Source organism: Schistocerca nitens, chromosome 8 (assembly GCF_023898315.1).
Source record: "Schistocerca nitens isolate TAMUIC-IGC-003100 chromosome 8, iqSchNite1.1, whole genome shotgun sequence".
Taxonomy (NCBI): domain Eukaryota; kingdom Metazoa; phylum Arthropoda; class Insecta; order Orthoptera; family Acrididae; genus Schistocerca; species Schistocerca nitens.
The window spans coordinates 439,252,611-439,278,472 of NC_064621.1; the positions used below are offsets into that span (position 1 = coordinate 439,252,611).

At 48.8% G+C, this 25,862-nt stretch overlaps 1 protein-coding gene across 1 annotated transcript; it reads left to right on the top strand.

Annotated features, from left to right (window-relative positions):
• Window positions 1–347: 347 nt before the first annotated feature.
• On the top strand, window positions 348–18,295 carry LOC126199599 (uncharacterized). The gene is made up of 2 exons (XM_049936526.1): window positions 348–365; window positions 16,880–18,295. The coding sequence occupies exons 1-2, from the start codon at window positions 348–350 to the stop codon at window positions 18,293–18,295; spliced, it is 1,434 nt and encodes a 477-aa protein (XP_049792483.1).
• Window positions 18,296–25,862: the final 7,567 nt, after the last annotated feature.

Here is a 25,862-nt window from a genome sequence, read left to right on the forward strand (position 1 = left end):
CTAAGAGCACCAGGCAGCCGGCGATGAACAGCCCAAAACTGCAGAGGAACGCCGACGGCGGCAGGACGTCCTCGTGGAGGAAGTAGCGCTCCATGCCCAGCCACCCCCACACGACGGACAGCACCCCCACCACCGCCGCGCACGCGCGCCCCAGCGCCGGGTTGAAGATGGTGTCGCGCCACGCAGCTGCGAACACACAAGCGGTATAGCCTTACAACCGAACACAAATATATTAAGTAGGTTTTTACATGTTATTTTTGCATATAAGTTGTTCTTGTCGTGTGTTAAGGCTGTTAGTGGCACCAAAGTGTCCATGCATTGGGGATGTGATGTGGATCAAATTTAGGATGGAAAATGGAAAAGAAGTCCCATGCTTCTTGATAGAGCATAGGGGAACGATACAGGAAACTGCACTGCTGTGCCAGGCAAAGTCCTAATGGAGGTGGTTTGCTGTTGCCTTCCACCAACTAATGGGGATGAGGAAACCACCACTCAGTCATCTCAAGGCAGGTGAAAATCCCTGACCAGACCAGGAATCGAACCCAGGACCCCATACTCGGGAACCGAGATTGCTATCGCGAGACCACGAGCGGCGAACAAATTGAGGGTAGTGAAACAAAACAGAAGTACTTATCTCAGTTTTCAACTAATCTTTTACAAAAGAAAACCCAAGATAATTGCCCCATTTTAACCCTCACTCCACAGAAAAGTGGACTGGAATATGTATCAGTGGTGTTGAGACACAGGTGATACCATTAAAGTCTAACAATGCTTGAGGGTCCGATGGAATCCTTACTAGAATCTACACTGCGGTGATTGAAGTCATGAGATACCTCCTAACACCACGTCAGTCCACTCTGTACCCAGTATAGTGCGCACCAACTTGACATGGCATCGGCTGAAGTCACTTGAAGTCACTTGAAGTCCACTGCAGAAATATTTATCTGTGCTGCCTTTATAGCCATCCATTATTGCAAAACTGTTGCTGGTGCAGGATTTTGTGTATAAACCTACCTCTCTATTATGTCCCATAAATGTTTCATGGGATTTAAGTCAGCGATTTAGGTGCCCACACTTGCTCAAATTGTCAATGTTCTTCATACTGATCACAATTATAGCCCAGTGACAGTGCACTGCCATCTATAAAAAAGGAGACTTGTTTGAGAATATTAAGTCCATAAACAACCATTTCAAATCAATGATCCGTTCAGTTGAACCAGAGGACCCAGTCCATTCCATACAAACAATTATGGAACCATCACCAGATTGCACAGTGCCTTGACTATTTTGGTCCATGGCCTCTTGGGATCTGCCTCACATGAACCCTAACTACAAGCTCTTCCCAACTGAAATCTGGACTTCTGACGATTTCACGATTTCACGATTTCAGTTTGGGGTCTAAGTGCTATGGTCTTGAGCCCAGGAGGGGCACTGCAGGTTATGTGCTGTCAGCGAAGGCTCATCGGCCATTTGCTGCCAAAGTCCATTAACTCCAAATTTCGCTGCACAGTCATAATGAATATGTGGACCATGTGTCACATTTATTCCTGTGGTTATTTCACACAGCGTTGCTAGTATGTTATCATTGGCATCTATGTGAACACAACTCCGTCATGAAATAAAAGCCGTTGGCCACTGTTGTTCATGGTGAGAGGCAATACCTGAAATTTGGTATTCTCAGTATGCTCTTGACACTGTGGATCTCTGAGTACTAAATTGCCAAACTGTTTCTGAAATGTAATGTCTCATGCATCTTGTTCCCACTTCCATTACACGTAGAAAGTATGAACTCCCACTGCATGGCACAATCACAATGGAAATCTTTTCACGTGAAGCATCTAACAAGGGGAGGCCGCCAATTGTGAAATTCAGATTCAATTCATACTGCGCATAATAAAAGCTCATGGCCAGAGGTATAATGTGGCAAAGCACCAAGATGCACTTCTCAGCCGTTGTCGAGAAAATAGACAGTTCAAATAAACCGTTACGGTGAAATACTCTCTACGATTAATAATTTTCTACAGCGTCGTGGCGCAGCGGTAAGAGCTCAGGTTCGTAATCCGAAGGTCGCCGGATCGAATCTCGCGCCATGCAACTTTTTTTAGTATTTGTTTTTGTAATTCAAATGTATGTACACTATATATATATATATATATATATATATATATATATATATATATATATATATATATATATATATATATAATTCCCGGTAATCAGTTGCAACAATTATGCATATAATAAGTTGTTGAAAGTCGTTTGTCGTGGAAAAACTGGCGACTTCGAACATCATTATGTTTTCCGCAAACAAAGTTGTATTTCACAAATGTTATTAATTGTCTTCATAATGTTAACCACGTATAGTTAATGGAAGACGTAGAAACGATATTCCGAAACGAATACGTATAGCGTAAGTCAAACGTTCGAATTAGAATAGAAATCCCACGAACACAAATTTGCTGTGGCAGGTATGAAATATAAACTCTGTTACTCGCTCGTTACACTTTGACAGATGTTGAATGGGCCGAAACGAGCCGCCGCATAACAGCGTAGTTGCCTGCTAACTTCGAAAGAAGGTAGATGCGGTCCCTAGCGCAACTTATAACATCGTCTAAAATCAGTGCGGACGTGAGAGCTTTGGTACACCCTGTTTTACAAAAAACTAATAAAATGTTGCGTGGCGCGAGATTCAATCCGGCGACCTTCGGATTACGAACCCGAGCGCTTACCGCTGCGCCACGACGCTGTAGAAAACTATTAACCGTAGAGTATTTCACGGCAACGGTTTCTTTTAACTGTCGATTTTCTCGACAACGGCTGAGAAGTGCATCTTGGTGCTTTGCCACATTACACCTCTGGCCATGAGCTTTTATTATGCGCAGTATGAATCGAATCTGAATTTCACAATTGGCGGCCTCCCCTTGTAAGCACAAATGATGCCTCCATCAATACATTGTTCTTTTATACCTTGTGTACTCGATACTGCTGCCGTCTGTATGTGTAAACATCGCTATTCCATTATTTGTCATCTCAGTGTTCACTGAACTTTCAGTTGAATTAGCCCACCCAGAAACTACAGTGTAATGCAGATCCTCCGATAAACTGTGCCCAAAGGATAGTGGAGGCGAACGACAAAATTACCATCCAATATCAATGACATCTGTTTGCTATCTCTTATTTTGAGCGGAAACAATGTGGTGTTTAATAGAATGACCCGCATGCCGCTCAGCATGAATTCCAAAATCAATAATATGAAACCCAACTCCCAGTTTTCTCACATGACATATTGACAGCTTTGAATCAAAGCATACAGTAGATGCAGTATTTTATTTCCAACAAAACATTTTACAATACCGTATCTACACTTGGGAGATACACTCATAAGGAGCTATGAAGCTACAGTTGTGACTGGATTGAGATCTCTTTGTTGGGAAGACACTCAAGTTACCTTCTATGGACAGTCAATCACAGATGTAGAATTAAGTGCGAGATCTTGTTCATGCTTTATGTTACTGATCTTGGGGACAATATTAATCAGTGTTAATATTAACTGTAACCTCAGACTTTTTGCAGATGATTCAGTTATCCATAATTTAGTACTTTGTATGATGAGCTGCATAAACCTTGTCACATCTCGGTGTGATTTCAAAGTTGTGCAAAGATGGGCAACTTGCTTTAAATGTTTGGTAAAGTAATATTCTGCCCTTCACAAACCGAAAAAACTTAGTATCCTGTGACTAGCACCTATTGGTCACAGTTGTAATCAGCCAACTCAAAGACGTTGGTATAACTTTGTAGGGCTATGAAATGTAATAAGCACTTAGGCCCAGTGGAGGAGAAAGCAGGTGGTGGACCTCAGCTTCTCGGTAGAATACAGGGAAACGCAATCCTTTTACGAAGGTGATTGCTTACAGATCATTCGTGCGACCCATCCTATACTTTTCCACTGTGTGGCACACTCCACAAATAGGACTGAGTGGGTATACTGAATGTAGACAGAAGAGCAGCACAAATGGTCACCGGCTCGATCAATGGGAAAGTCAGAGATGCTGAAGAAACTGAACTGACACGAAGACAAACTATGTCTAGAAAGCCTTCTTATATAGTTTCAAGAACTGGCTTTAAATGACTAATCTAGTATCACTGCAACCTCCTGCATGTAGATCTTTTAGGGATCTTCTGGTTTCGGCTTTGTTTTGCTTTAGGGCGCAAGAAAGAACTGTGGTCATAGGCGCCCAAGACCAACTATAGAACAGAAGACAGCTGAAAACAGGTACGTGAAGAAACTTAAAAAGACACCATACTGAAACGGAGGTCAAAAACTGAAATGGCCGTCGCCATACTGCTTCGGCGGATAAAAAGTAAAACGCGGTCGACAAACGTGCGTCATTTGCTATAACGGCCGAGAACTCAGACGGCAACCCAAGTGGGAACGTAAATGGTTAAAAATTGGGCATTCCATCAGGAAGTGGCTGACAGTTAAAACTTAGGCGCAATGCGTAAAAATTGGTGGGGTGGAGCCACTCAGCAAATGACGATGGCTAAAAAGTCAGTGCCCAATACGCAGCCGAGTTAAAATGACCTCCTCCTAGCGGGAGGGTCCGAGAGATGGTCGTCCAAGCCACAGGGAGAGGCTTAATAATCCTGAGCTTATTCCCGTGAAGGAAGGACTATTTGCGATGCCAAAGGGACACCACCACCTGACACACAACAACACAGATGAGAAGGAATATAGGAACGAGAGGGCTGAGATTGGTTGGTTTAAAAGAGGGAGTGGGACCAGACTGCTAGGCCATCGGTCCCTCGTTCTAATTACAATACCACAAGGGTGGGAGTAAAATAATTGTGACATACAAAACACGGATTCAAGAAGAAAACCACAAGAATGACAGAAGGGCAACAAACACTAAAATGGACAAAATCGGACAAGAAAACCAGAGACGCAAGAAACATATCACAACAAGAGAGCAGATTACCATGGCTGGCTGAGCATGAGAATAAAAAGGAGAAGCCAGCCAGCCACTCCTAAAAGCACTAGGGTGGAGGACAGAGGGACAAAGGATGTGTGCTGAAACTTTGATCAAATGAAAACCCACCCTTACTAATAAAACAAACTAAAGCTGCTGTTGAGGCATTGTCACCCGACATCGAGGGTCTGCCACAGAGCTGTTGAAAGAGGGGAATCCAGCAAGAGGTGGACAACCGTCATTTGTCAGCGACACCGAGGTGGGTCCTCACGACTGAGGAGGTAACCATGCGTTAGTCACGCATGGCCAACGCAGAGCTGGCAGAGAACAACTGATTCCATGCGAAAGGACCACGCGGAAGACTTCCACACATTTGTAGTCTCGTTAATGACATGCAGTATGTTGTGCTATTCAGTCTCACAAAGCCGAAAAACCCTGCAATGTAAAACAACGCAGGTCATTTTCAGAGATGCTCATTTCCAGAAGCTGTTTCCGTGTAGCCCATTTGGCCAGCCTGTTGGCAAGTTCATTCCCTGGGATTCCAAAGTGTCCTGGGGTCATTGCAGGCGTAAAATTTTAGCCCACTTTAATAGCGTGTGACAAATTTTATTTGTAATATCACGTAGGAATTTTTATTGTTAGTATTGTGTGCTGGAACTATAAGACAAGCACTATTCACTGTACAATGCATAATTTCCCAGCATAGCTTATTTACTATGCAGTTTTACGTTTATTTTTGGTTACAGTTGTACAGTTTCAGTTGGATTCGGCGACTATCAGCGTCTACATAAGCACACCAAATGCCGTGTTCGGGTTCAAGTTGCAAAAAGAGAAAATTTAATACGAAACCATTTCACACACATAACGCACTAAAACAGTTACAACTCCTTGGTTACTAGCCGAAGGTTGGACCACTTATTTGTTCTTCACTTACAGCCCCTTAAAATTCTGTCTTATAAAACTAAGTTTCCTAGCATGACATACTTTAAACACAGCGTTGGATTGGGGACGTAAGGTCGCACACTTAGGCGAAGAACACCTGCCTTGACCTGCTCTGAAGTTTCATGCTGTTAAAAGTATAAACAAATTTAACTTGACTCATTTTCCACGTCAACAATGTCTTCTTGGTCCCACACCGTTTCCAGCTCCTCTTCTGGAAATCTACCAGATCAAGGAAAAACCTAAATTAGTTACCAACTACGTCCTGTACACATTTTATTCAACACAAACGTCGCTAAAGAGATTCACATTTATTTTGTGACATGCTCGATACGCCTGCCATCATTGACGATGTGTTGCAGACGAATAACACAATTCTGCACGACTCGCTGAAGTGCTGGCACATCGATTCTGTCGGTGACCTCCTGAATGGATATTTTCAGCTCGGGAAAGATTTTGGAGTTATTGCTGTACTCCTTGTCTGTAACATAGCGCCACAAAAAGGAGTCACGTGCTCAGATACTGAGAATACTGCGGTCAATCTATGCCCATGCCAGTGGCTTCTGGGTATCCCAGAGCCAGCATGCAGTGTCCAAAGTGCTCCATGACATCGAACACACTTGCATCGATGGGGTCTAGCTTCGTGGGATTAAAGGGACCAGACTGCCAAGGTCATCAGTCCCTTTTCCAAAAAACTACAACCACCCAAAGAGAATAAAAAACGAACAACAGGAAAGGCGGCAGACGACACAGGACAAGAAAGACTCCGACAGAGAACCGACAAAAATTAAAATCACACAGTGTAACGGTGGTTGGCCGACCATAGAGAAAGAAAAAGCAAACCACCGAGAACACGTTAAAAACGCAGTTTAAAATCGGAGACTAAAAGCCAGAATCAACATTAAAAACGATAAAAAACCCCTGCCCGAATAAAACGCAAAACTACGTCCACCATGGCAGAGTCATCTATTAAAAGGGCAGAAAGCGTGTCAGGCAGCGCAAACGTCTGCCTGAGCACAGATAAAAGTGGACAGTCCAACAAAATGTGGACCACCGTCAATGCCGAGCCGCAGCGACACAGAGTGGGTTCCTAACGGCGCAATAAGTGGCCGTGGGTCATCCGTGTGTGCCCAATACGCAGTCGGCAGAGGACGACAGACACTCTGCGAGAGACTCGCAAGGAAGAGTGCCACACAGTCGTCGTCTCCTTGACGGCACGGAGTTTGTTAGGGGTGGCCTGCCCGCGCCATTCAACGTACCAAAACGAGATAACTTTGCGGCGTAAGACTGCCCTCAAATCAGTCTCCGGAAGGCCAGTGTCTAGAGTGGGTTCACTGGTGGCCTGTTTGGCCAGGCGGTCAACATGTTCATTGCCCGGGATACCGACATGACCGGGGGTCCACACAAAGACCACAGAGCGGCCGCAACGGGCAAGAGTATGCAGGGACTCATGGATAGCCATCACCAGACGAGAACGAGGGAAACACTGGTCGAGAGCTCGTAAACCGCTCAGGGAATCGTTACAGGTAACTAAGGACTCACCTGAGCAGGAGCGGATATACTCTAGGGCACGAAAGATGGCGACCAGCTCAGCAGTGTAAACGATGCAGCCATCTGGCAAGGAACGTTGTTCGGAATGGTCCCCTAGAGTTAACGCATAACCGACACGACCAGCAACCATCGAACCGTCAGTGTACACAATCCCAGAGCCCTGATACGTGGCCAGGATGGAATAAAAGCGGCGGCGGAAGGCTTCTGGAGGGACTGAGTCCTTCGGGCCCTGCGCCAAGTCGAGCCGAAGGCAAGGGCGAGGAACACACCATGGGGGTGTACGCAAAGTGGCCCGGAAAGGAGGTGGAACATTGAAAACCCTAAGCCCGGAGAGAAGCTCTTAGACGCGGACCGCGATCGTACAACCTGACCGGGGCCGACGCTCTGGCAGATGGACGACCGATTGCAGGAACAGGAGACGATAGTTTGGATGCCCGGGCAAGCTAAAAACATGGGCAGCATAAGCGGCCAGCAAACGTTGGCGCCGTAACCGCAGGGGAGGGAGACCTGCCTCCACTAGGATGCTGTCCACAGGGCTCGTCCGGAAGGCACCAGTGGCAAGTCTTATTCCGCTGTGTAAGATTGGGTCCAGCATCCGCAACGCAGATGGGGATGCTGAGCCATAAGCCAGGCTCCCATAATCGAGACGGGACTGGATTAATGCCTGGTAGAGCCGTAACAGGGTAGATCGGTCAGCGCCCCAGCTGGTGTGGCTCAAGTATCGCAGAGAATTTAGATGCCGCCAACATGCCTGTTTAAGCTGCCGAATATCAGGCAGCCAAGTCAACCGTGCATCAAAAACTACACCCAAAAACCTGTGGGTCTCCACCACGGCAAGAAGTTCGCCGTCAAGAGAAAGCCGCGGCTCAGGATGGACCGTTCGGCGCCGGCAGAAATGCATAACGCAGGTCTTGGCTGCCGAAAACTGAAAACCACACGCTACAGCCGAAGACTGCACCTTGCGGATTGCGCCCTGTAGCTGACGTTCAGCAGTTGCAATGCCAATAGAGCTGTAGTAAAGGCAGAAGTCGCCAGCATACAGGGAAGCGGTGACAATTTCCCATCGCTGCAGCGAGACCGTTTATTGCAATTAAAAACAGGCAGACACTGAGAACAGATCCCTGTGGTACCCCGTTCTCCTGTACTCGGGAGGAACTATGGGAGGCTGCAACTTGAACGCGGAAGGTACGACACGACAGAAAATTGCGGATAAAGATCGGCAGAGGGCCCCGAAGCCCCCATCCATGAAGCGTAGAAAGGATGTGATGACGCCATGTCGTATCGTACGCCTTCCGCAAGTCGAAAAAGACAGCGACCAGGTGCTGACGGCGGGCAAAGGCAGTACGGATGGCCGACTCCAGACTCACCAGATTGTCGGCGGCGGAGCGGCCTTTACGGAACCCACCCTGAGACGGAGCCAGAAGGCCCCGTGACTCCAGTACCCAGTTCAACCGTCGGCTCACCATCCGTTCAAGCAACTTGCAAAGAACGTTGGTGAGGCTAATGGGACGGTAGCTGTCCACCGCCAAAGGGTTCTTCCCAGGTTTCAGAATGGGGATAACAATACTTTCCCGCCATTGCGACGGAAACTCACCCTCGACCCAAATGCGGTTGTAAAGGTCGAAGGTCGAGGAGCCGTCGCTGGCAGTCCACTGAAAGGTGTTTCAGCATCTGACAGTGGATGCTATCTGGCCCAGGAGCGGTATCAGGACAAGCGGCGAGGGCACTGCGAAATTCCCACTCACTGAATGGAACATTGTAAGATTCAGGATGGTGGGTGCAAAAAGAAAGGCTCCGACGTTCCATCCGCTCTTTAATGGAGCGGAAGGCCAGTGGGTAATTTGAAGAAGCGGAACTCATAGCAAAATGCTCTGCCAAGCTGTTGGCAATTTCGTCGAAGTCTGTACAAACTGCTCCATTCAGTGATAGCACAGGGACGCTGACAGGGGTCCGATAGCCATAGAGGCGTCTGATCTTGGCCCACACCTGCGATGGACAGACATGGAGGCCAATGGTGGACACATACCGCTCCCAACACTCCTGCTTGCTTTGGCGGATAAGGTGGCGGGCCCGCGCACGCAGCCGTTTGAAGGTGATGAGGTTCAATGCAGGGATGTCGCTTGTGACGCTGTAGCGCCCGCCGGCGATCTTTGATCGCCTCAGCGATCTCAGGCGACCACCAAGGCACAGTCCTCCTCCGAGGGGACCCAGAAGAATGGGGAATGGAAGATTCTGCGGCAGTAACGATGACGGTGGTGACGGAGTGAACCACCACATCAATGCCGGCATTAGAGAGGCTCAATAGCGACAGTGGAGGAAAACAAGTCCCAGTCAGCCTTATTCATAGCCCATCTGCTGGGGCGCCCAGGAGAGTGACGCCGTGGCAGTGACAGAAAGATCAGGAAGTGGTCACTACCACACAGGTCGTCATGCACTCCCCATTGGACAGACGTTAAGAGGCTAGGGCTGCAGATCGGAAGGTCGATGGCGGAGTACGTGCCATGCGCCATGCTGAAGTGTGTGAAGGAACCATCATTTAAAAGCGAAAGATTGAGCTGCGCCAATAAATGCTCAATGGTGGTGCCTCGACCTGTCGCCACCGACCCACCCCACAGAGGGTTATGGGCGTTGAAATCGCCCAGCAACAAGAAAGGTGGCGGCAATTGGGCTATCAGCGCAGCCGGGACATGCTGTGTGACATCAGCATCCAGTGGAAGGTAAAGACTGCAGACCTTAAAAGCCTGTGGCGTCCACACCCAAACAGCGACAGCCTCCAAAGCTGTAGAGGGACAGACTCGCTGTGAAGAGAGTTAAGGGCATAGGTGCAGACGCCACCAGACACCCTTTCGTAAGCTGCCCGGTTCTTATAATAACCCCGATAGCCACGGAGGGCGGGGGTTAGCATTGCTGGAAACCAAGTTTCCTGGAGATCAATGCAGAAGAAAGGGTGAAGGCTGATAAGTTGGCGGAGCTCAGCTAGATGGTGGAAGAAACCGCTGCAGTTCCACTGGAGGATGGTATTGTCCATGGCTGAGAATGGCGTGACGGGACTGGGAAGGCAGATTACGCCGCTGGGTCACCTGCTGCCTCCGATTGAGCACCTGTGCTAGTGCTATCCATGGTGTCTGAGGGACCAGCGAGATCGAGGTCCTCAGCGGACGCCAGAATCTCCACCTCGTCCTCACACAGAGCTGGAAGGTTGCGGTGGGGTGGCTGCCACGGCGAGTTCCTTGGGCTTAGAGCTCTTCTTGGATTTCTCACGCTGCTCCTTGGGTTTCACTGGCTGGGAGGGCTTCACCGATTCAGTCTCCGGGACTGAGGAGGATCGTGAAGCCCTTCGACCAGCTGATGGTGCGCACTTACGCCACTGTCAGTCGTCAGCCTTCCCACTGGTGGAAACCTGCGATGGGAGGGACCCAAGGGACCCCTTGCGAGCGTGAGAAGCCGAAGAAGTTGGACACTTCGCCGGCTTAGAAGCGGGGACGGACGTCCCCGATGGGTGGGATGGTGTTGCTCCTGAGGTAGGTGGCGCAGGAGCAACCCGGTGGGTAGAGCCCCCACTGGCAAGGGGGCAGGAGGAGTTTTACCACTCGTCGATCCGGCCGGAAGTCGCGAAACTGATGGGACGCGCACAGGTGTTGTAGCAGCGGCGTAGGAAGATGTCATTCTCACAGGATGTAATCGGTCGTATTTCCTTTTGGCCTCAGTATAGGTCAGTCGGTCCAGGGTCTTATATTCCATGATTTTGCGCTCTTTCTGGAAGATTCTGCAGTCTGGCGAGCTAGGTGAATGGTGCTCCCCGCAGTTGACACAGATGGGAGGCGGGGCACATGGAGTATCGGGACGAGACGGGCGTCCGCAATCTCGACATTTTTTTTTTGTGGTTTTAGGGCGCACAACGTCAACGGTCATTAGCACCCAGACTACTTTAGGAATGCACCGCGAGTCACAAGTTTAAAACAGCAACAAAACGGAAAACACGATGAAAGACATACTGACAGGCATAGGATTAAAAAAGAAAACAGCATAATCAAATGTCCTTTGAGAGGGTTGTCAAATTGATAAAATGAAGAACGCGAGCAGCTGCTCGTGGGTCATCCGCTAAAATGGCTTCTACAGTACATGGCAGGCCAATATCGAGACGTAGGGTGTTAAAATTCGGACACGACGTTAAAATGTGGCGGACCGTCAGCAATTGCCCACATGGGCAGAACGGCGCCGGCGCAGCCGTCAGCAGATGGCGATGGCTGAACCGGCAGTGGCCAATTCGCAACCGGGCCAAAACTACCTCCTCCCGCCGAGAAGGGCGTGAGGAGGACGTCCAAGCCACGGGTAGAGCTTTCAAGGCCCGAAGCTTGTTGTCTTAAAGTGCAGCCCAAGCGGCATTCCACAGCGAGACAATGCGCCGACAAATTACCCTGCTACAATCTGACGAAGGGACACCACAAGAAGCTGTCCGAGGCTGGAGGACCGCAGCCTTAGCCGCGGCATCTGCAGCTTCGTTCCCAGGGATACCGACATGGCCAGGAATCCACATAAAGCTAACCGGAGAACCGACGTCCACCAGCTGCTGAAGAGAGCGTTGGATCCGGTGCACGAAAGGGTGAACCGGGTACGGATCACCGAGGCTCTGGATAGCGCTCAGGGAATCGGAGCAGATGACATATGCAGAATTTCGGTGGCGGCAGATGTAAAGGACAGCCTGGTAGAGGGCAAAGAGCTCAGCTGTGAAGACCGAACAATGGCCATGGAGCCGATATTGGAAACTTTGTGCCCCAACAATAAAAGAACACCCGACCCCGTCATTGGTCTTAGAGCCATCTGTATAAATGAAGGTCATATTAATGAACTCCGAACGAAGTTCGACAAAACGGGAGTGGTAGACTGAATCGGGGGTAACCTCCTTCGGGAGCGAGCAGAGGTCAAGGTGGACGCGAACCTGAGCCTGGAGCCAAGGTGGCGTGTGGCTCTCGCCCACTCGAAAGGTGGCAGGGAGTGAAAAATGAAGGTGTTGAACGAGGCGACGAAAGCGAACTCCAGGGGGTAGCAGGGCGGAGACATACAACCCGTATTGACTGTCGAGAGAGTCATCAAAAAAGGAACGATAAGATGGGTGGTCAGGCATTGCCAGTAGCCGACATGCATACCGACAAAGCAGTATATCGCGCCGGTAGGTGAGTGGCAACTCACCAGCGTCAGCATGAAGACTCTCGACGGGACTAGTATAAAACGCTCCGATCGCAAGTCGTAAACCCCGATGTTGTATGGAGTTGAGGCGGCGTAAGATGGATGGCCGTGCAGAGGAGTATACGAAGCTCCCATAATCCAGCTTGGAGCGGACGATCGACCGATATAGGCGAAGGAGGACGGTTCGATCCGCTCCCCACGACGTACCACTGAGAACACGGAGGACATTGAGAGAACGGGTACAACGGGCAGCCAAATAAGTTTCCTGTCAAATGTAAGACCTAAAAATTTTGTTGTCTCCACGAATGGGAGAGCAACGGGACCAAGTCGTAAAAACGGTGGGAGGAATTCTTTGTAGCGCCAGAAGTTAATACATACCGTCTTCTCGGCAGAAAAACGGAAGCCATTGGCGACACTCCACGAGTAAAGACGGTCAAGAGAACGCTGAAGACAGCGCTCCAGGAAACACGTACGCTGCGCGCTGCAATAGATGGTAAAATCGTCCACGAAAAGGGAGCCTGATACATCAGCTGGGAGGCAATCCATTATTGGATTGATCGCTATGGCGAAGAGAGCGACGCTCAAAACTGAGCCCTGTGGTACCCCATTCTCCTGGCGAAAGGTGTCTGACAGGACAGAACCCACACGTACCCTGAACTGTCGATCCATTAAAAAGGAACGAATAAAAAGAGGGAGGCGACCGCGAAGACCCCATGTATGCATGGTGCGGAGAATGCCCGCCCTCCAACAGGTGTCGTAAGCCTTCTCCAAATCAAAGAACACAGCCGCGGTCGGGCGCTTCCGCAAGAAGTTATTCATAATGAAGGTCGACAAGGTAACCAGATGGTCAACAGCAGACCGGCGCCTACGAAATCCACATTGTACATTGGTAAGTAGGCGTCGAGACTCGAGCAGCCAAACCAATCGAGAGTTAACCATTCGCTCCATCACTTTACAGACACAGCTGGTAAGCGAGATGGGTCGATAACTGGAGGGCAAGTGCTTGTCCTTCCCCGGCTTAGGAATCGGGACAATAGACTCGCGCCGGCATGCGGGAACATGTCCCTCAATCCAGATGTGATTGTAAGTACGAAGAAGAAAACCTTTACCCGCAGGAGAAAGGTTCTTCAGCATCTGAATATGAATAGAATCAGGCCCTGGAGCGGAGGACCGTGATCGGCCAAGTGCGTTGTCGAGTTCCCGCATGGTGAATGGGGCATTATAACTTTCACGATTCGAGGAGCGGAAGTTAGGTGGCCTAGCCTCCTCTGCCTGTTTGCGGGGGAGGAAGGCAGGGTGGTAATGAGCGGAGCTCGAAACCTCTGCGAAAAAGCGGCCGAAGGCATTGGAGACAGCCTCAGGGGCCACAAGGACGTCATTCGCGACCGTCAAGCCAGAAACTGGTGAGTGGACCTTAGTGCCAGATAGCCGGCGCAGGCTACCCCAGATAACAGAAGAAGGAGTAAAACTGTTGAAGGTGCTTGTGAAAGCAGCCCAACTGGCTTTCTTGCTTTCTTTAATAATACGACGACACTGTGCACGTAATCGTTTATAATTGACACAATTCGCCACTGTAGGGTGGCGTTTAAAGGCGCGTAAAGCACGTCGACGAGCACGTAGAGCGTCTCTACATGCTGCGGTCCACCAGGGGACCGGTACGCGACGTGGAGAAGAAGTAGGGTGAGGGATGGAATATTCAGCAGCAGAGAGAATGACTTCCGTGAGGTGTGCGTCCTGACTATCGCAGCTTGGGAATGTTTGATCCTGAAAGGTCGCCCTTGAAGAGAAGAGCCCCCAGTCTGCTTTGGAGATGTTCCAACTAGATGAGCACGGAGAGGGGGTATGCTGCAGGAGATGGATAACACACGGGAAGTGGTCGCTCGAATATGTATCAGAAAGAGCATACCACTCGAACCGGCGTGCAAGTTGGGGAGTACATATAGAGAGATCTAAATGGGAATAGGTGTGAGATGTATCCGAAAGAAAAGTAGGGGCGCCAGTATTGAGGCAGACGAGATTGAGCTGGTTGAAAAGGTCTGCTAACAGGGAGCCCCTCGGGCAGGATGCTGGAGAGCCCCAAAGGGGACGGTGGGCATTGAAGTCTCCAGTTAACAAAAATGGTGCAGGTAGCTGAGCAATAAGTTGCATCATGTCTGCCCTGGTAACGGCAGACGACGATGGAGTGTAAACGGTACAAATGGAAAATGTAAAAGTGGGGAGAGTAATGCGGATGGCAACTGCCTGCAGGCCGGTGTGCAACGTGATGGGATCGTAGTAAATATCATCCAGGACCAGCAACATAACCCCTCCATGAGCTGGGATACCTACCACAGGGGGTAGGTCAAAACGCACAGAGGTGTAGTGTGCCAAGGCAATTTGATCGCATGGGCGTAGCTTCGTTTCCTGGAGGGCTACGACGAGCGGACGGTGCAAGCGAAGCAGCAACTTCAAGTCCTCTCGGTTGGAGCGAATGCTGCGAATATTCCAGTGAATAAGTGCCATCGTAAGAAAAAAGGAAGATGAAAGAAGGGGTCACCTCGAAGGCCGCTGAGGGCCTGGCTTCGAGCGAGCACTGCCGCCGCTATCAGTAGGCGGACAGTCATCGTCCATTGGGTCTATAGGTTCATCGGCCATCTTGGGAAGATGGCCGGGAGTGGGAGCTTCCTCCGCCGGTGAACGGCCAGATGTTCGGCTACCAGCGGTGCGGCCAGGCGAAAGGGATGACGGCCTGGGGCGGCAACCGCTGGGTGGCGCAGGAGAAGAAATGCGCCGTGGCGGAGAAGGAGAACTGTGCTTCCTATTAGCCTTCTTAGATGGTCGTTTGGTGGAAGTACCGGACGAAGGCTGGGAGGTCGAGGTACGTAGGAAGTCTGCACGGGACGGTTCCTTCTTGAAGGCCCGTGCATCTGACTTCGGGGTCTTCGTCTTAGCAGAAGCTGATGAAGGGGCTGGTGTGTAGGGTGATGGGACGAAGAGGAGACGTCGACCGCGCGATCTTAGCACTGGCCGAACGGACGACCGTGGTGCTGAAGGTCAGATCGCAGGTCTGGGTTGCCACCTCCCTGGTAGTCCGAGGAGAGGCGAGGACAGTACTGTATTTCCCCGCTGGGAGCAGCGTGGGCTTCTTACTAGCCAATAGCTTGCGAGCAGCCGAGGTGGACACTTTCTCTTTGACCCGAATTTCTTGGATACAGCGTTCTTCCTTATAGACAGGACAGTCGCGGGAGGATGCAGCATGGTCACCCTGACAGTTCACACAACGAGGAGACGGAGGTGGACAGTCACCCTCATGGGCATCCCTGCCACAAGTGGCACATTTAGCCGCATTGGAACAAGATTGGCGAGTATGATTGAAACGCTGACACTGGTAGCAGCGCGTAGGTGTCGGGACATAGGGGCGAACAGAAATAACCTCGTAGCCCGCTTTGACGCGCGATGGCAGCTGAACACTATCTAAGGTCAAAAAAAGTGTCCGGGTCGGTACAAGGTCATTGTTGACCTTTTTCATGACCCTATGGACAGCCGTCACGCCCTGCTCAGCGAGGAAAGATTGAATCTCCTCGTCAGTCAAACCGTCGAGGGATCTAGTGTAGACCACACCACGAGACGAATTCAAAGTTCGGTGAGCCTCCACCCGGACAGGGAATGTGTACGGGAGTGTGGCCCGAAGCAGTTTTTGTGCCTCAAAGGCGCTCTCAGTTTCGAGTAATAAGGTACCGTTACGCAACCTGGTACAGGATTTGACAGATCCGGCTATGGCATCGACGCCCTTCTGGATAACGAAAGGGTTGACAGAGGAAAAATCCTTTCCGTCCTCAGATCGAGAAACGACGAGGAACTGTGGGGCAGGCGATAGTACTTTTGTCACTGGTAGCTGGTCACGTTTCCGTTTCTGGGCAGAAGTCGAGAGAGATGGAGTGAAATCCATTGCGGAGGAATCCCCCATGATTGCCAGCGTCTCCGATGGCGCGCTCCTTCCTTGTGGGGACCCTCTCAGAGGGCACTCCCGCCTTAGGTGAATGTTTACACCTCAGGTCACACCTCCCGAGAAACAGACGGAGGGACCAATCGGCATGGTCAGAAGGTATCAGCTCAGGCAATCACCCCTCCCCGGGCCTGGCCTTTACCAGGGGGTACGCGCGTGCCTTACATGTCTACCCAGGGCGGGGAATTACGCGTTACCCCGTCACCGGCTACGCGTGCGAACGCGTGGGTCGGCCTTCAGGCGCGCACAGGGAGGAAGGAAGAGAGAGAGAGAGGACAGTGTCTCAAACGCCGAGGAGGAGGCAAGGAGAAGGAGGCAAGGAGAAGGAGGCAAGGAGAAGGAGGCAAGGAGAAGGAGGCAAGGAGAAGGAGGCAAGGAGAAGGAGGCAAGGAGAAGGAGGCAAGGAGAAGGAGGCAAGGAGAAGGAGGCAAGGAGAAGGAGGCAAGGAGAAGGAGGCAAGGAGAAGGAGGCAAGGAGAAGGAGGCAAGGAGAAGGAGGCAAGGAGAAGGAGGCAAGGAGAAGGAGGCAAGGAGAAGGAGGCAAGGAGAAGGAGGCAAGGAGAAGGAGGCAAGGAGAAGGAGGCAAGGAGAAGGAGGCAAGGAGAAGGAGGCAAGGAGAAGGAGGCAAGGAGAAGGAGGCAAGGAGAAGGAGGCAAGGAGAAGAAGGCAAGGAGAAGAAGGCAAGGAGAAGAAGGCAAGGAGAAGAAGGCAAGGAGAAGAAGGCAAGGAGAAGAAGGCAAGGAGAAGAAGGCAAGGAGAAGAAGGCAAGGAGAAGAAGGCAAGGAGAAGAAGGCAAGGAGAAGAAGGCAAGGAGAAGAAGGCAAGGAGAAGAAGGCAAGGAGAAGAAGGCAAGGAGAAGAAGGCAAGGAGAAGAAGGCAAGGAGAAGAAGGCAAGGAGAAGAAGGCAAGGAGAAGAAGGCAAGGAGAAGAAGGCAAGGAGAAGAAGGCAAGGAGAAGAAGGCAAGGAGAAGAAGGCAAGGAGAAGAAGGCAAGGAGAAGAAGGCAAGGAGAAGAAGGCAAGGAGAAGAAGGCAAGGAGAAGAAGGCAAGGAGAAGAAGGCAAGGAGAAGAAGGCAAGGAGAAGAAGGCAAGGAGAAGAAGGCAAGGAGAAGAAGGCAAGGAGAAGAAGGCAAGGAGAAGAAGGCAAGGAGAAGAAGGCAAGGAGAAGAAGGCAAGGAGAAGAAGGCAAGGAGAAGAAGGCAAGGAGAAGAAGGCAAGGAGAAGAAGGCAAGGAGAAGAAGGCAAGGAGAAGAAGGCAAGGAGAAGAAGGCAAGGAGAAGAAGGCAAGGAGAAGAAGGCAAGGAGAAGAAGGCAAGGAGAAGAAGGCAAGGAGAAGAAGGCAAGGAGAAGAAGGCAAGGAGAAGAAGGCAAGGAGAAGAAGGCAAGGAGAAGAAGGCAAGGAGAAGAAGGCAAGGAGAAGAAGGCAAGGAGAAGAAGGCAAGGAGAAGAAGGCAAGGAGAAGAAGGCAAGGAGAAGAAGGCAAGGAGAAGAAGGCAAGGAGAAGAAGGCAAGGAGAAGAAGGCAAGGAGAAGAAGGCAAGGAGAAGAAGGCAAGGAGAAGAAGGCAAGGAGAAGAAGGCAAGGAGAAGAAGGCAAGGAGAAGAAGGCAAGGAGAAGAAGGCAAGGAGAAGAAGGCAAGGAGAAGAAGGCAAGGAGAAGAAGGCAATGAGAAGGCAAGGAGATTATGCAGGGGAAAGAGTAAGGAAGACAGTGACGTGGAGAAGAGCAAAGAAAGGAACCAACCAAAGAAAGGAAGAAACGAGAAGTGAAAAAGCAAAATGACCGCAAATAGAGGTCGTGGAACCGTCCGTCTCCGGACGCAGGCGCTAACTACCCCCTTGAGGGGGAGGGACTCCTTTTAGTCGCCTCTTACGACAGGCAGGAATACCTCGGGCCTATTCTTACCCCGGACCCACAGGGGGGAATCTCGACATGTGAGGCTGGAAGTGCTGCAGGAAGACGTATGGCCAAACTTCCAGCACTTTAAGCACCGCATCAGGGAAGGGATATAGGGCTTGACGTCACATCGTTAGACCATCACCTTGACCTTTTCCGGTAACTTATCACCCTCGAAGGCCAAGATGAAGGCACCGGTAGCAATCTTATTTTCCTTCAGACCCCGATGAACGCGCCGGACGAAATTTACACCTCTGCGCTCTAAGCTGGCGCGCAGCTCGTCATCAGACGGCAAAAGAAGGTCCTTATGGTAAATAACTCCCTGGACCATATTTAAACTCTTATGGGGTGTGATCGTAACAGCAACATCCCCAACTTGTCACAAGCAAGTAACCGTCGTGACTGGGCAGAGGATGCCGTTCGTATCAGGACCGATCCAGAGCGCATTTTGGACAAGTCCTCCACCTCCCCAAACTTGTCCTCCAAATGCTCGACGAAGAACTGAGGCTTTGTGGAGAGAAAAGACTCCCCATCAGCTCTCGTACAAACTAAGAATCGGGGCGAATAACTGCCACTGCCATCCTGAGACTTACGTTCCTCCCACGGTGTGGCCAGGGAGGGGAACATTTTCGGATCTTACTTCTGAGCGTTAAATTGAGCCCGAGAATGCTTAGAGACTGCTGGCGGCTGGCCACCAGCGAGAGACGATGTAGCATGCTTCATTGCAGGTCATCCGCCCTCATGCCACCTACTCCGACCAAGGGCCCTCCCCACGGGCGCCACCCAGTCACAGCAAAGGCCCCCTGGCAGGATGGCCATTGCCGGGAGTCCCCATGCCCCAGGGAGATGGGCATCTACTCCTTGGCATACGTGGGGAATTAACGGCGCAGGCATCAGTAGAGCGATCCCTGTGTTGTCAGGGGGCTACAACCAACAGGGTACATGGCGGCCCCACCACAACGGACTTGCTACCGTGCTGGATCCTAGGTGCAAAAATTTCAAAGGTCGTTGTCGCAGCTAAAAGCAACACTGCACAGTGCAGCGTGGTAATCGCACCTAAGGACGTATTCACGCCCAAGAGATGGAAAACGAGCAGGGCATCATTGCAACGACGAGAAAGCCGGCTAAAGGTCTCAATGCACGACGGATACAGTGCACCATGTAAGGCGCCCTTCCCCAATTGGCTCGCTCTTCGGAATAATTTAGAAACATGGAGGTCAAACCCGAGAGGGGATCATCACATAAGGTCGAAACGGTTGAGACTCCTTTTAGTCGCCTCTTACTACAGGCAGGAATACCACGGGCCTATTCTTACCCCCGAACCCACAGGGGGAGGCCGTCTTGCATGAACCCCTTCTTGTGAAACCAGGGTCACTTTGGATAATGGGGATTAAAATATCTTCCAAAATCTTCACATACCGTTCGGTATCTACCGCGCCATCAAGGAATATCGCACCGATTATTCCGTGAATGGACACCACACAGTCACCCATTGAGGGTGAAGAGACTTCTCGATCGCAAAACTTACCGATTTCGCTTATTGGCGAACCTGTGCAAATGGAAGAGCTTCGTCGCTAAACCGAGTGCGCATGTACATACTAATTCCCATCATACCCTGCGGCCAATAGTGCAGTTTGAATGTCCTGTTCCAAACCGTTCAGGCGTTATGGTCATTTTATTTAATATAGTTTAATAATTAGCACCGTGTATATTCCCAACGCATTTAGCTTTCTGAAGGCTCTATTTGCTGGAACTAGGAGTTTCTACTAACTGCCACAATGTGTAATGGTTTGACAGATTTTTGAAGTGCCAGCAATGCCCTCCAAACCCTTTTGAATGTAGACGGAGGAGAGGCTGCACTCAAATATTAAAAGCACATTCTGGCGAGCAGCATGCTTTGTTACTGTTAACATAAGAACTCAAAAATCAGTCTCTGAAGACTGGCTACACATGCCCTCTTGTTGGACTAGGCGTTGATACCCACCACCAGTACACCCATCCCACTTGATGTGGAAAAATTCCAGTGTTGTATCTCGGTCGCATAAGCAGCTAGGGAAATGAGGGTACACCTAGAGAGCTCTGTGTGCCTAGGTAACCCTTATACAACTGAGGTGCGACATCTTGTCAGATTGCCCGCTAACGACTGTTCTACAATAACGATGCGTCTCATCAGCGCACAGCACACCTTGATTTTGGGGGTTTCCGCAAGCTTTTTACCATGCTAGCTGTCAGGCCAAGATCTTCGTTCTTCTGACAGAAGGTTCTACTGCCGGGCTGTACAGTCTTACATGCAAATATCTTACTGTGGCAGGACAGGAGGCACCAGTCCTCCTACCCAGAAAACGAATGCTGGATCCCTGAGGTCTCTAAAACCTGAAGTTGTACAGTAATTACAACAGTAAGTTTGATGTTCCATGTATCATTTGCATGATAAAATATATATGGTGAAAGAGGGCGATGGTGGTTTGCTTTTATCAGCACACCCAAGTACCCACGACATCGACGGATGTGCAGTTCATCAAAACATTTAGCCAAGAAGCACCAACATCGGCAAATGTTAGGAAAAGCTTCAAGAAGGATCTAGGGGGAAGACGCAAGCGCCCACTACAACTCCCTGTAGTGGCGGCTGCTAGTAGCTCCGAGCGTTATCAGACCGATGGCAGCACTTGTCACATCTGAAGGTAATCGGCTTGCCCCACATACTGTTTTACCTTCCTCTCCCCTACTTCGAAAACCCATGTCAAATCCGCTTCCAGAACTGCAAACAGTACAAGAAACTTCGCATGACATCACTTTAAACAGCAAAGTGCCATATGAAGACAGTGTTACAGGTTAGATGTGTAAGTTACGAAATGAATTTACAGAGAACGAGGAGCAGGAAATTTGCAGCACACTTCAACCGAGGCCAAGAAGCCTAGGAATGTACAATGTCTTAGGAAGAAGTGCTGCTGCTAGGTAGTAGCCATGGGCGAGGTGTAGGTCCTCGGTTACAGGAAAGTTTAGGGGCAGCGTACCAGACCACCAGTATCTTCAAGCCAAATGCAGGGCTAAGTCATGTGATAGAGGATCTAGGGTCTTTATGTAAGGACTTTACAAAAGAGGATCATGTAGTGATAGTGGGTGGGGCGGGAAACAGTTTCGACAGGGATGGGGGCATGTAACATAGGTGGTGACCTGGGCAAGATAGCTTCCCTGACTCATGGCACCAACGTACACTTCATTGAGCTGTTCTGGTGTCATAATCGACCACACCTTGGAGCTGTGAGTCGAATCAATGTGGAGTTAGGGATGGTTCTGAGGACAGCCAACTTTGCTCATGTTTCTCTGGTGCCTGTAAGGACTGTCAACAGATGGGGTTTCACTAGGCATGGCCTACACCTAAACAGGACTGGGGAGGGAAGATTGGTACAGCTGATTCATGAAAGTATAGGAGGTAGACCTCAGGCCACACATGGTCAAATACCTGTTGTCATAGGTAAGAAAAGTATGTTTTTAGGATAGATCCAAACAGGTGCCCTGCCTAAAGAGTATCTCCAGCGATTTAAAAAATACGGGAAGAATCGCTCACAAACATATTTTAACACTTCAAATATCACAGATACCCAATGTCACAAAGAAAAACCATTGGAAAGAGTAACATGGGGAATTTCACAGACTTAATCCATCAAAACATGCAATCAATAAAAAATAAAATACAACTATTAGAAGTTCAGCTCCAATCTTTGAACTGCACAGTAGTTTATATTACTGAGCACCTGGTGTAGGAACACAGAGATTCAACATTTATTATTGTATGAAAAGGAACAGCTCAAATCAAGACAAGACAGTATAGTAAGTAAAGACAAACAAACATCAGCCATTAAACAGGGCTTGATATCACCAAGAAATTAATCATTGTGTGTGTATAGATCTCCCAGTGGTAGTGTGGACCCTTTTTCAACAAATTAACAGTATCCAGAATGAGATTTTCACTCTGCAGTGGAGTGTGCGCTGATATGAAACTTCCTGGCAGATTAAAACTGTGTGCCGGACTGAGACTAACTCAGTACCGGAGTTAGAGTCTCGGACCGGCACACAGTTATCTGCCAGGAAGTTTCAAATTAACTGTAGTTCTAGATAAAGTCAAGTACAACAGTCAACATTATTCTGTATGGGGACATAAACAACACTAATATCAAATGAATCCAGTAGCACCTTCATAAACGTTGTTCAAAGTTTTGGCATGTCCCTATTGGTCAATAGTGCAGCAAGGGTTACTGCAATGGCTGCATCAGTAATTTACCATGTGGCCACAAATATGGACAGGGAAAAATGTGATGTAGCTGTGAAAGATCTGATCAGATCATCCGTCTCAAATAACAGTAAAATCAGACATTCCCTGAACTACACACCTACAAACGACATCTATCACAAATGATTTAAGGTGTCAGGCAAATGCAACAGCTTCCATGAAAACCCTGAAATGATAAGCAAATCCAGTATGTCACATAGCTACGAATGAAACGTGACGTTAAATTAACCAAAGTAATACGAGTAACGAGTGAGCAAATGGAATACCACAGACTAACACAAGAATGCCTAAATGCATGTCATACCTTCCCACCGTGCGACAGACGCAGTTCGAGGGGAGAAACGAGAACAGAAGCTGAGAGCAGAACCGTGTTAAGCTAGAAGGCCCTACGATAAGGGACGGACATCCACGTCGCCAGCTAACCGACAGGACCACCCCCCAGCCCATGTTAAAAGCTAGAGCCCTCCAGAAAAACACTATAGATCTTACGATAACACTAAAAGGGCCACACCAGCTGCAAGTTTTAGCGTGAGCCTTTTTCGCGTCTCTTTTACGTTGCCAACTTTAAAAACATTGCCCCACCACGAAAAGTATAACGTTTCTCATTGTATAGACAGAATTTTTGTAGGCGGAGCTTAAGGTTAACATCGAGACCCTGATTGGTCAGATGAAAACAGTTTTTTTTTTAAACCAACTTCCGTAAATTGTAGTAAGGGGAAGTTAGAGAGGGGCTTCCGAGACGGCGAGATGTGAGGAGCTGCGCCGCCCTGACGCTGCCTAAACACCGACAAGGTAATGAACGCACGCGATGCCGCGTAACAGCGCATAAAGCTTCACTCAGAACTGCAGAAGTCTCATCTGTTACATCCCCATTTTACGTAATACTAGTGTCAATCGTCAAAGCTCATGGTATTCACATTTGCTACGTAAGTTAAAATCTCAAACGCGATGATTTTTCTGTTATATAATTATTGAGAAGCCACATCAGCCACTAATTTACGACAAGTTAGATAAGTAATTAAAGATAATTGAGGGTCACTGTAGACCATTTTGATAGTTATCTCTTTTGTGAAACTTAATTAAAACCTGGATTATAGATGTGATATGGCATAGGTCATCCTTCGATCCATTGTAGAACTTGGAAACCCATTCAGGGAATATTCGTTCACATTTTTGTTGAACGCAGTTGGTTTTTATCATCCTGTATTAAAACGTTTCCTTTTATCAATAGTGCTATTTATAAACAATGTTTTGTGAGTAGAATAAAATTTCCAATGGTAAACTTAACTGCTTTTTCGACGTTATTTTACCAGCTAACTAAAACTAGGAAAGCCTTGAACCCCTTCCACTAAATTTAGTTAGTATTAAAGGGTATGCATTGGAGCTGACGCTGAAATCATTAAGTATTTCGTTATATCATCGCTAGTGTCACTGAACTCTTCTGAACTCTACATGTCGTGTGGTCTGGCGTGTCCTTACCAGCAACAGGTCCCAGGTTCAAACTAGATAATTCCCTAAAAAAAACACGCTCAGAGCGTCGTTGCGCGAAAGTGGTAGGGAGGCACGACTTAGAACAAGCAGACACCACGCAGAATGTTAGAATGAAAATAAAAGATTTTAAAGGAACTAGAAAAACAAAGGTGGGATGAAGTGCATAAGGAAACCAATGTGAATACGAAATTTTCTAAATTCTCCACATTGTTTAAACCAGGGCTTAACAACTGGCCGGTTTTGAGCGCGAGTACTCGCGTCTACTCAGGCGCGTGCTCGCGAGCAGGTGCAAGGTCGCGGAGTAGGGAGGGTGGGAGGGGAGGGAAGGGAAATGCGCGCGCACGTTTGAATAGGGCCGCAGCGTCCCTATTGAATTCGCGCCGACTGTGTAACGTTTAAAGTACTATGATCAGCTCTAACAGTCGCTTCGCTGGTTAAGAATCATGTCCAATCGCCGTTGTGTAACCCCAACCATGCTTTCTCAGTTCAACCCCCATTGGGAGGAATTTTATCTGTTTACAGAAAAGGATGGTGTTGCAAAAAGTTTAGTATGTCAGAAAACACTGAATTCTTTTAGGAAATTTAATTTGCAGCGACATTATACGTCGTACCACGAGAAAGACTACCGAAGTGGAAAATCTGATGGACCAGATCGTGCACAGGAAGTTATTTAACTTAATAGGAAGCTATCCAAAGAAGATCTGGACGACGAAGAAAAATCAACTGAGGCAGCTCTCAGAGTTAAAAAATTGCTTTGCTTTTAGCAAAATCCCTGCGCCCCTTCACTGATGGCGATTTAATGAAAGAATGTTTGGTAGTTGCAGCGGAACATTTGTCTCCATCTCAAGTTGAACAGTTTCGGATTGTGCCATTCTCTAACATGACCATTATGCGTCGCATACAGGACATGGCAGACGACGTCCAGAGCCAGCTTGCAAATATCTGTAAAGATTGTGTTGCTATCACTGAAACAGCGCAGCTTGCCGTATTTATCAGAGGTGTTAATAGAGATCTTCAGGTGAGGGAGGAGCTCCTCGATGTAGTAGCCATGAAGAACACTACAACCGGAGGTGATATTTAAGTATTGTTGAAGAAAGTGTTGAAAATATAGGATTGTCGTGGAATTCTTTAGTTTCAGTGTCTACGGTGCACCAGCGATGACATGGAAAAAAATCAGGTTTCGTTGCGCTGTTTAAGGAGAAAATGCAAAAACTGACCGTGCCAAATGAAGTAAGGGGCGTTCACTGTGTAATCCACCAGGAAAACTTATGTGCAAAGAGTATCACTCTAAAAAATGTGATGAGTGTTGTTCGTACAGCCAATTATATAAGGAAGCATGGGCTGCAACACAGGCAATTTGAAAGCTTTCTTGAGGATGTAGAAAGCCAGTATGGTAGCCTGACTTATGACAGCGATGTCCGCTGGCTTAGACGTGGCGAATTATTAAATCGATTTTTTGCCTATTAGATGAGAAATATGTTCATGGAAATAAATAACATGTGTGTTCCTGAATTGAAACAGGCTTCATGGAAATGTGATCTCGGGTTCTTAGCAGATT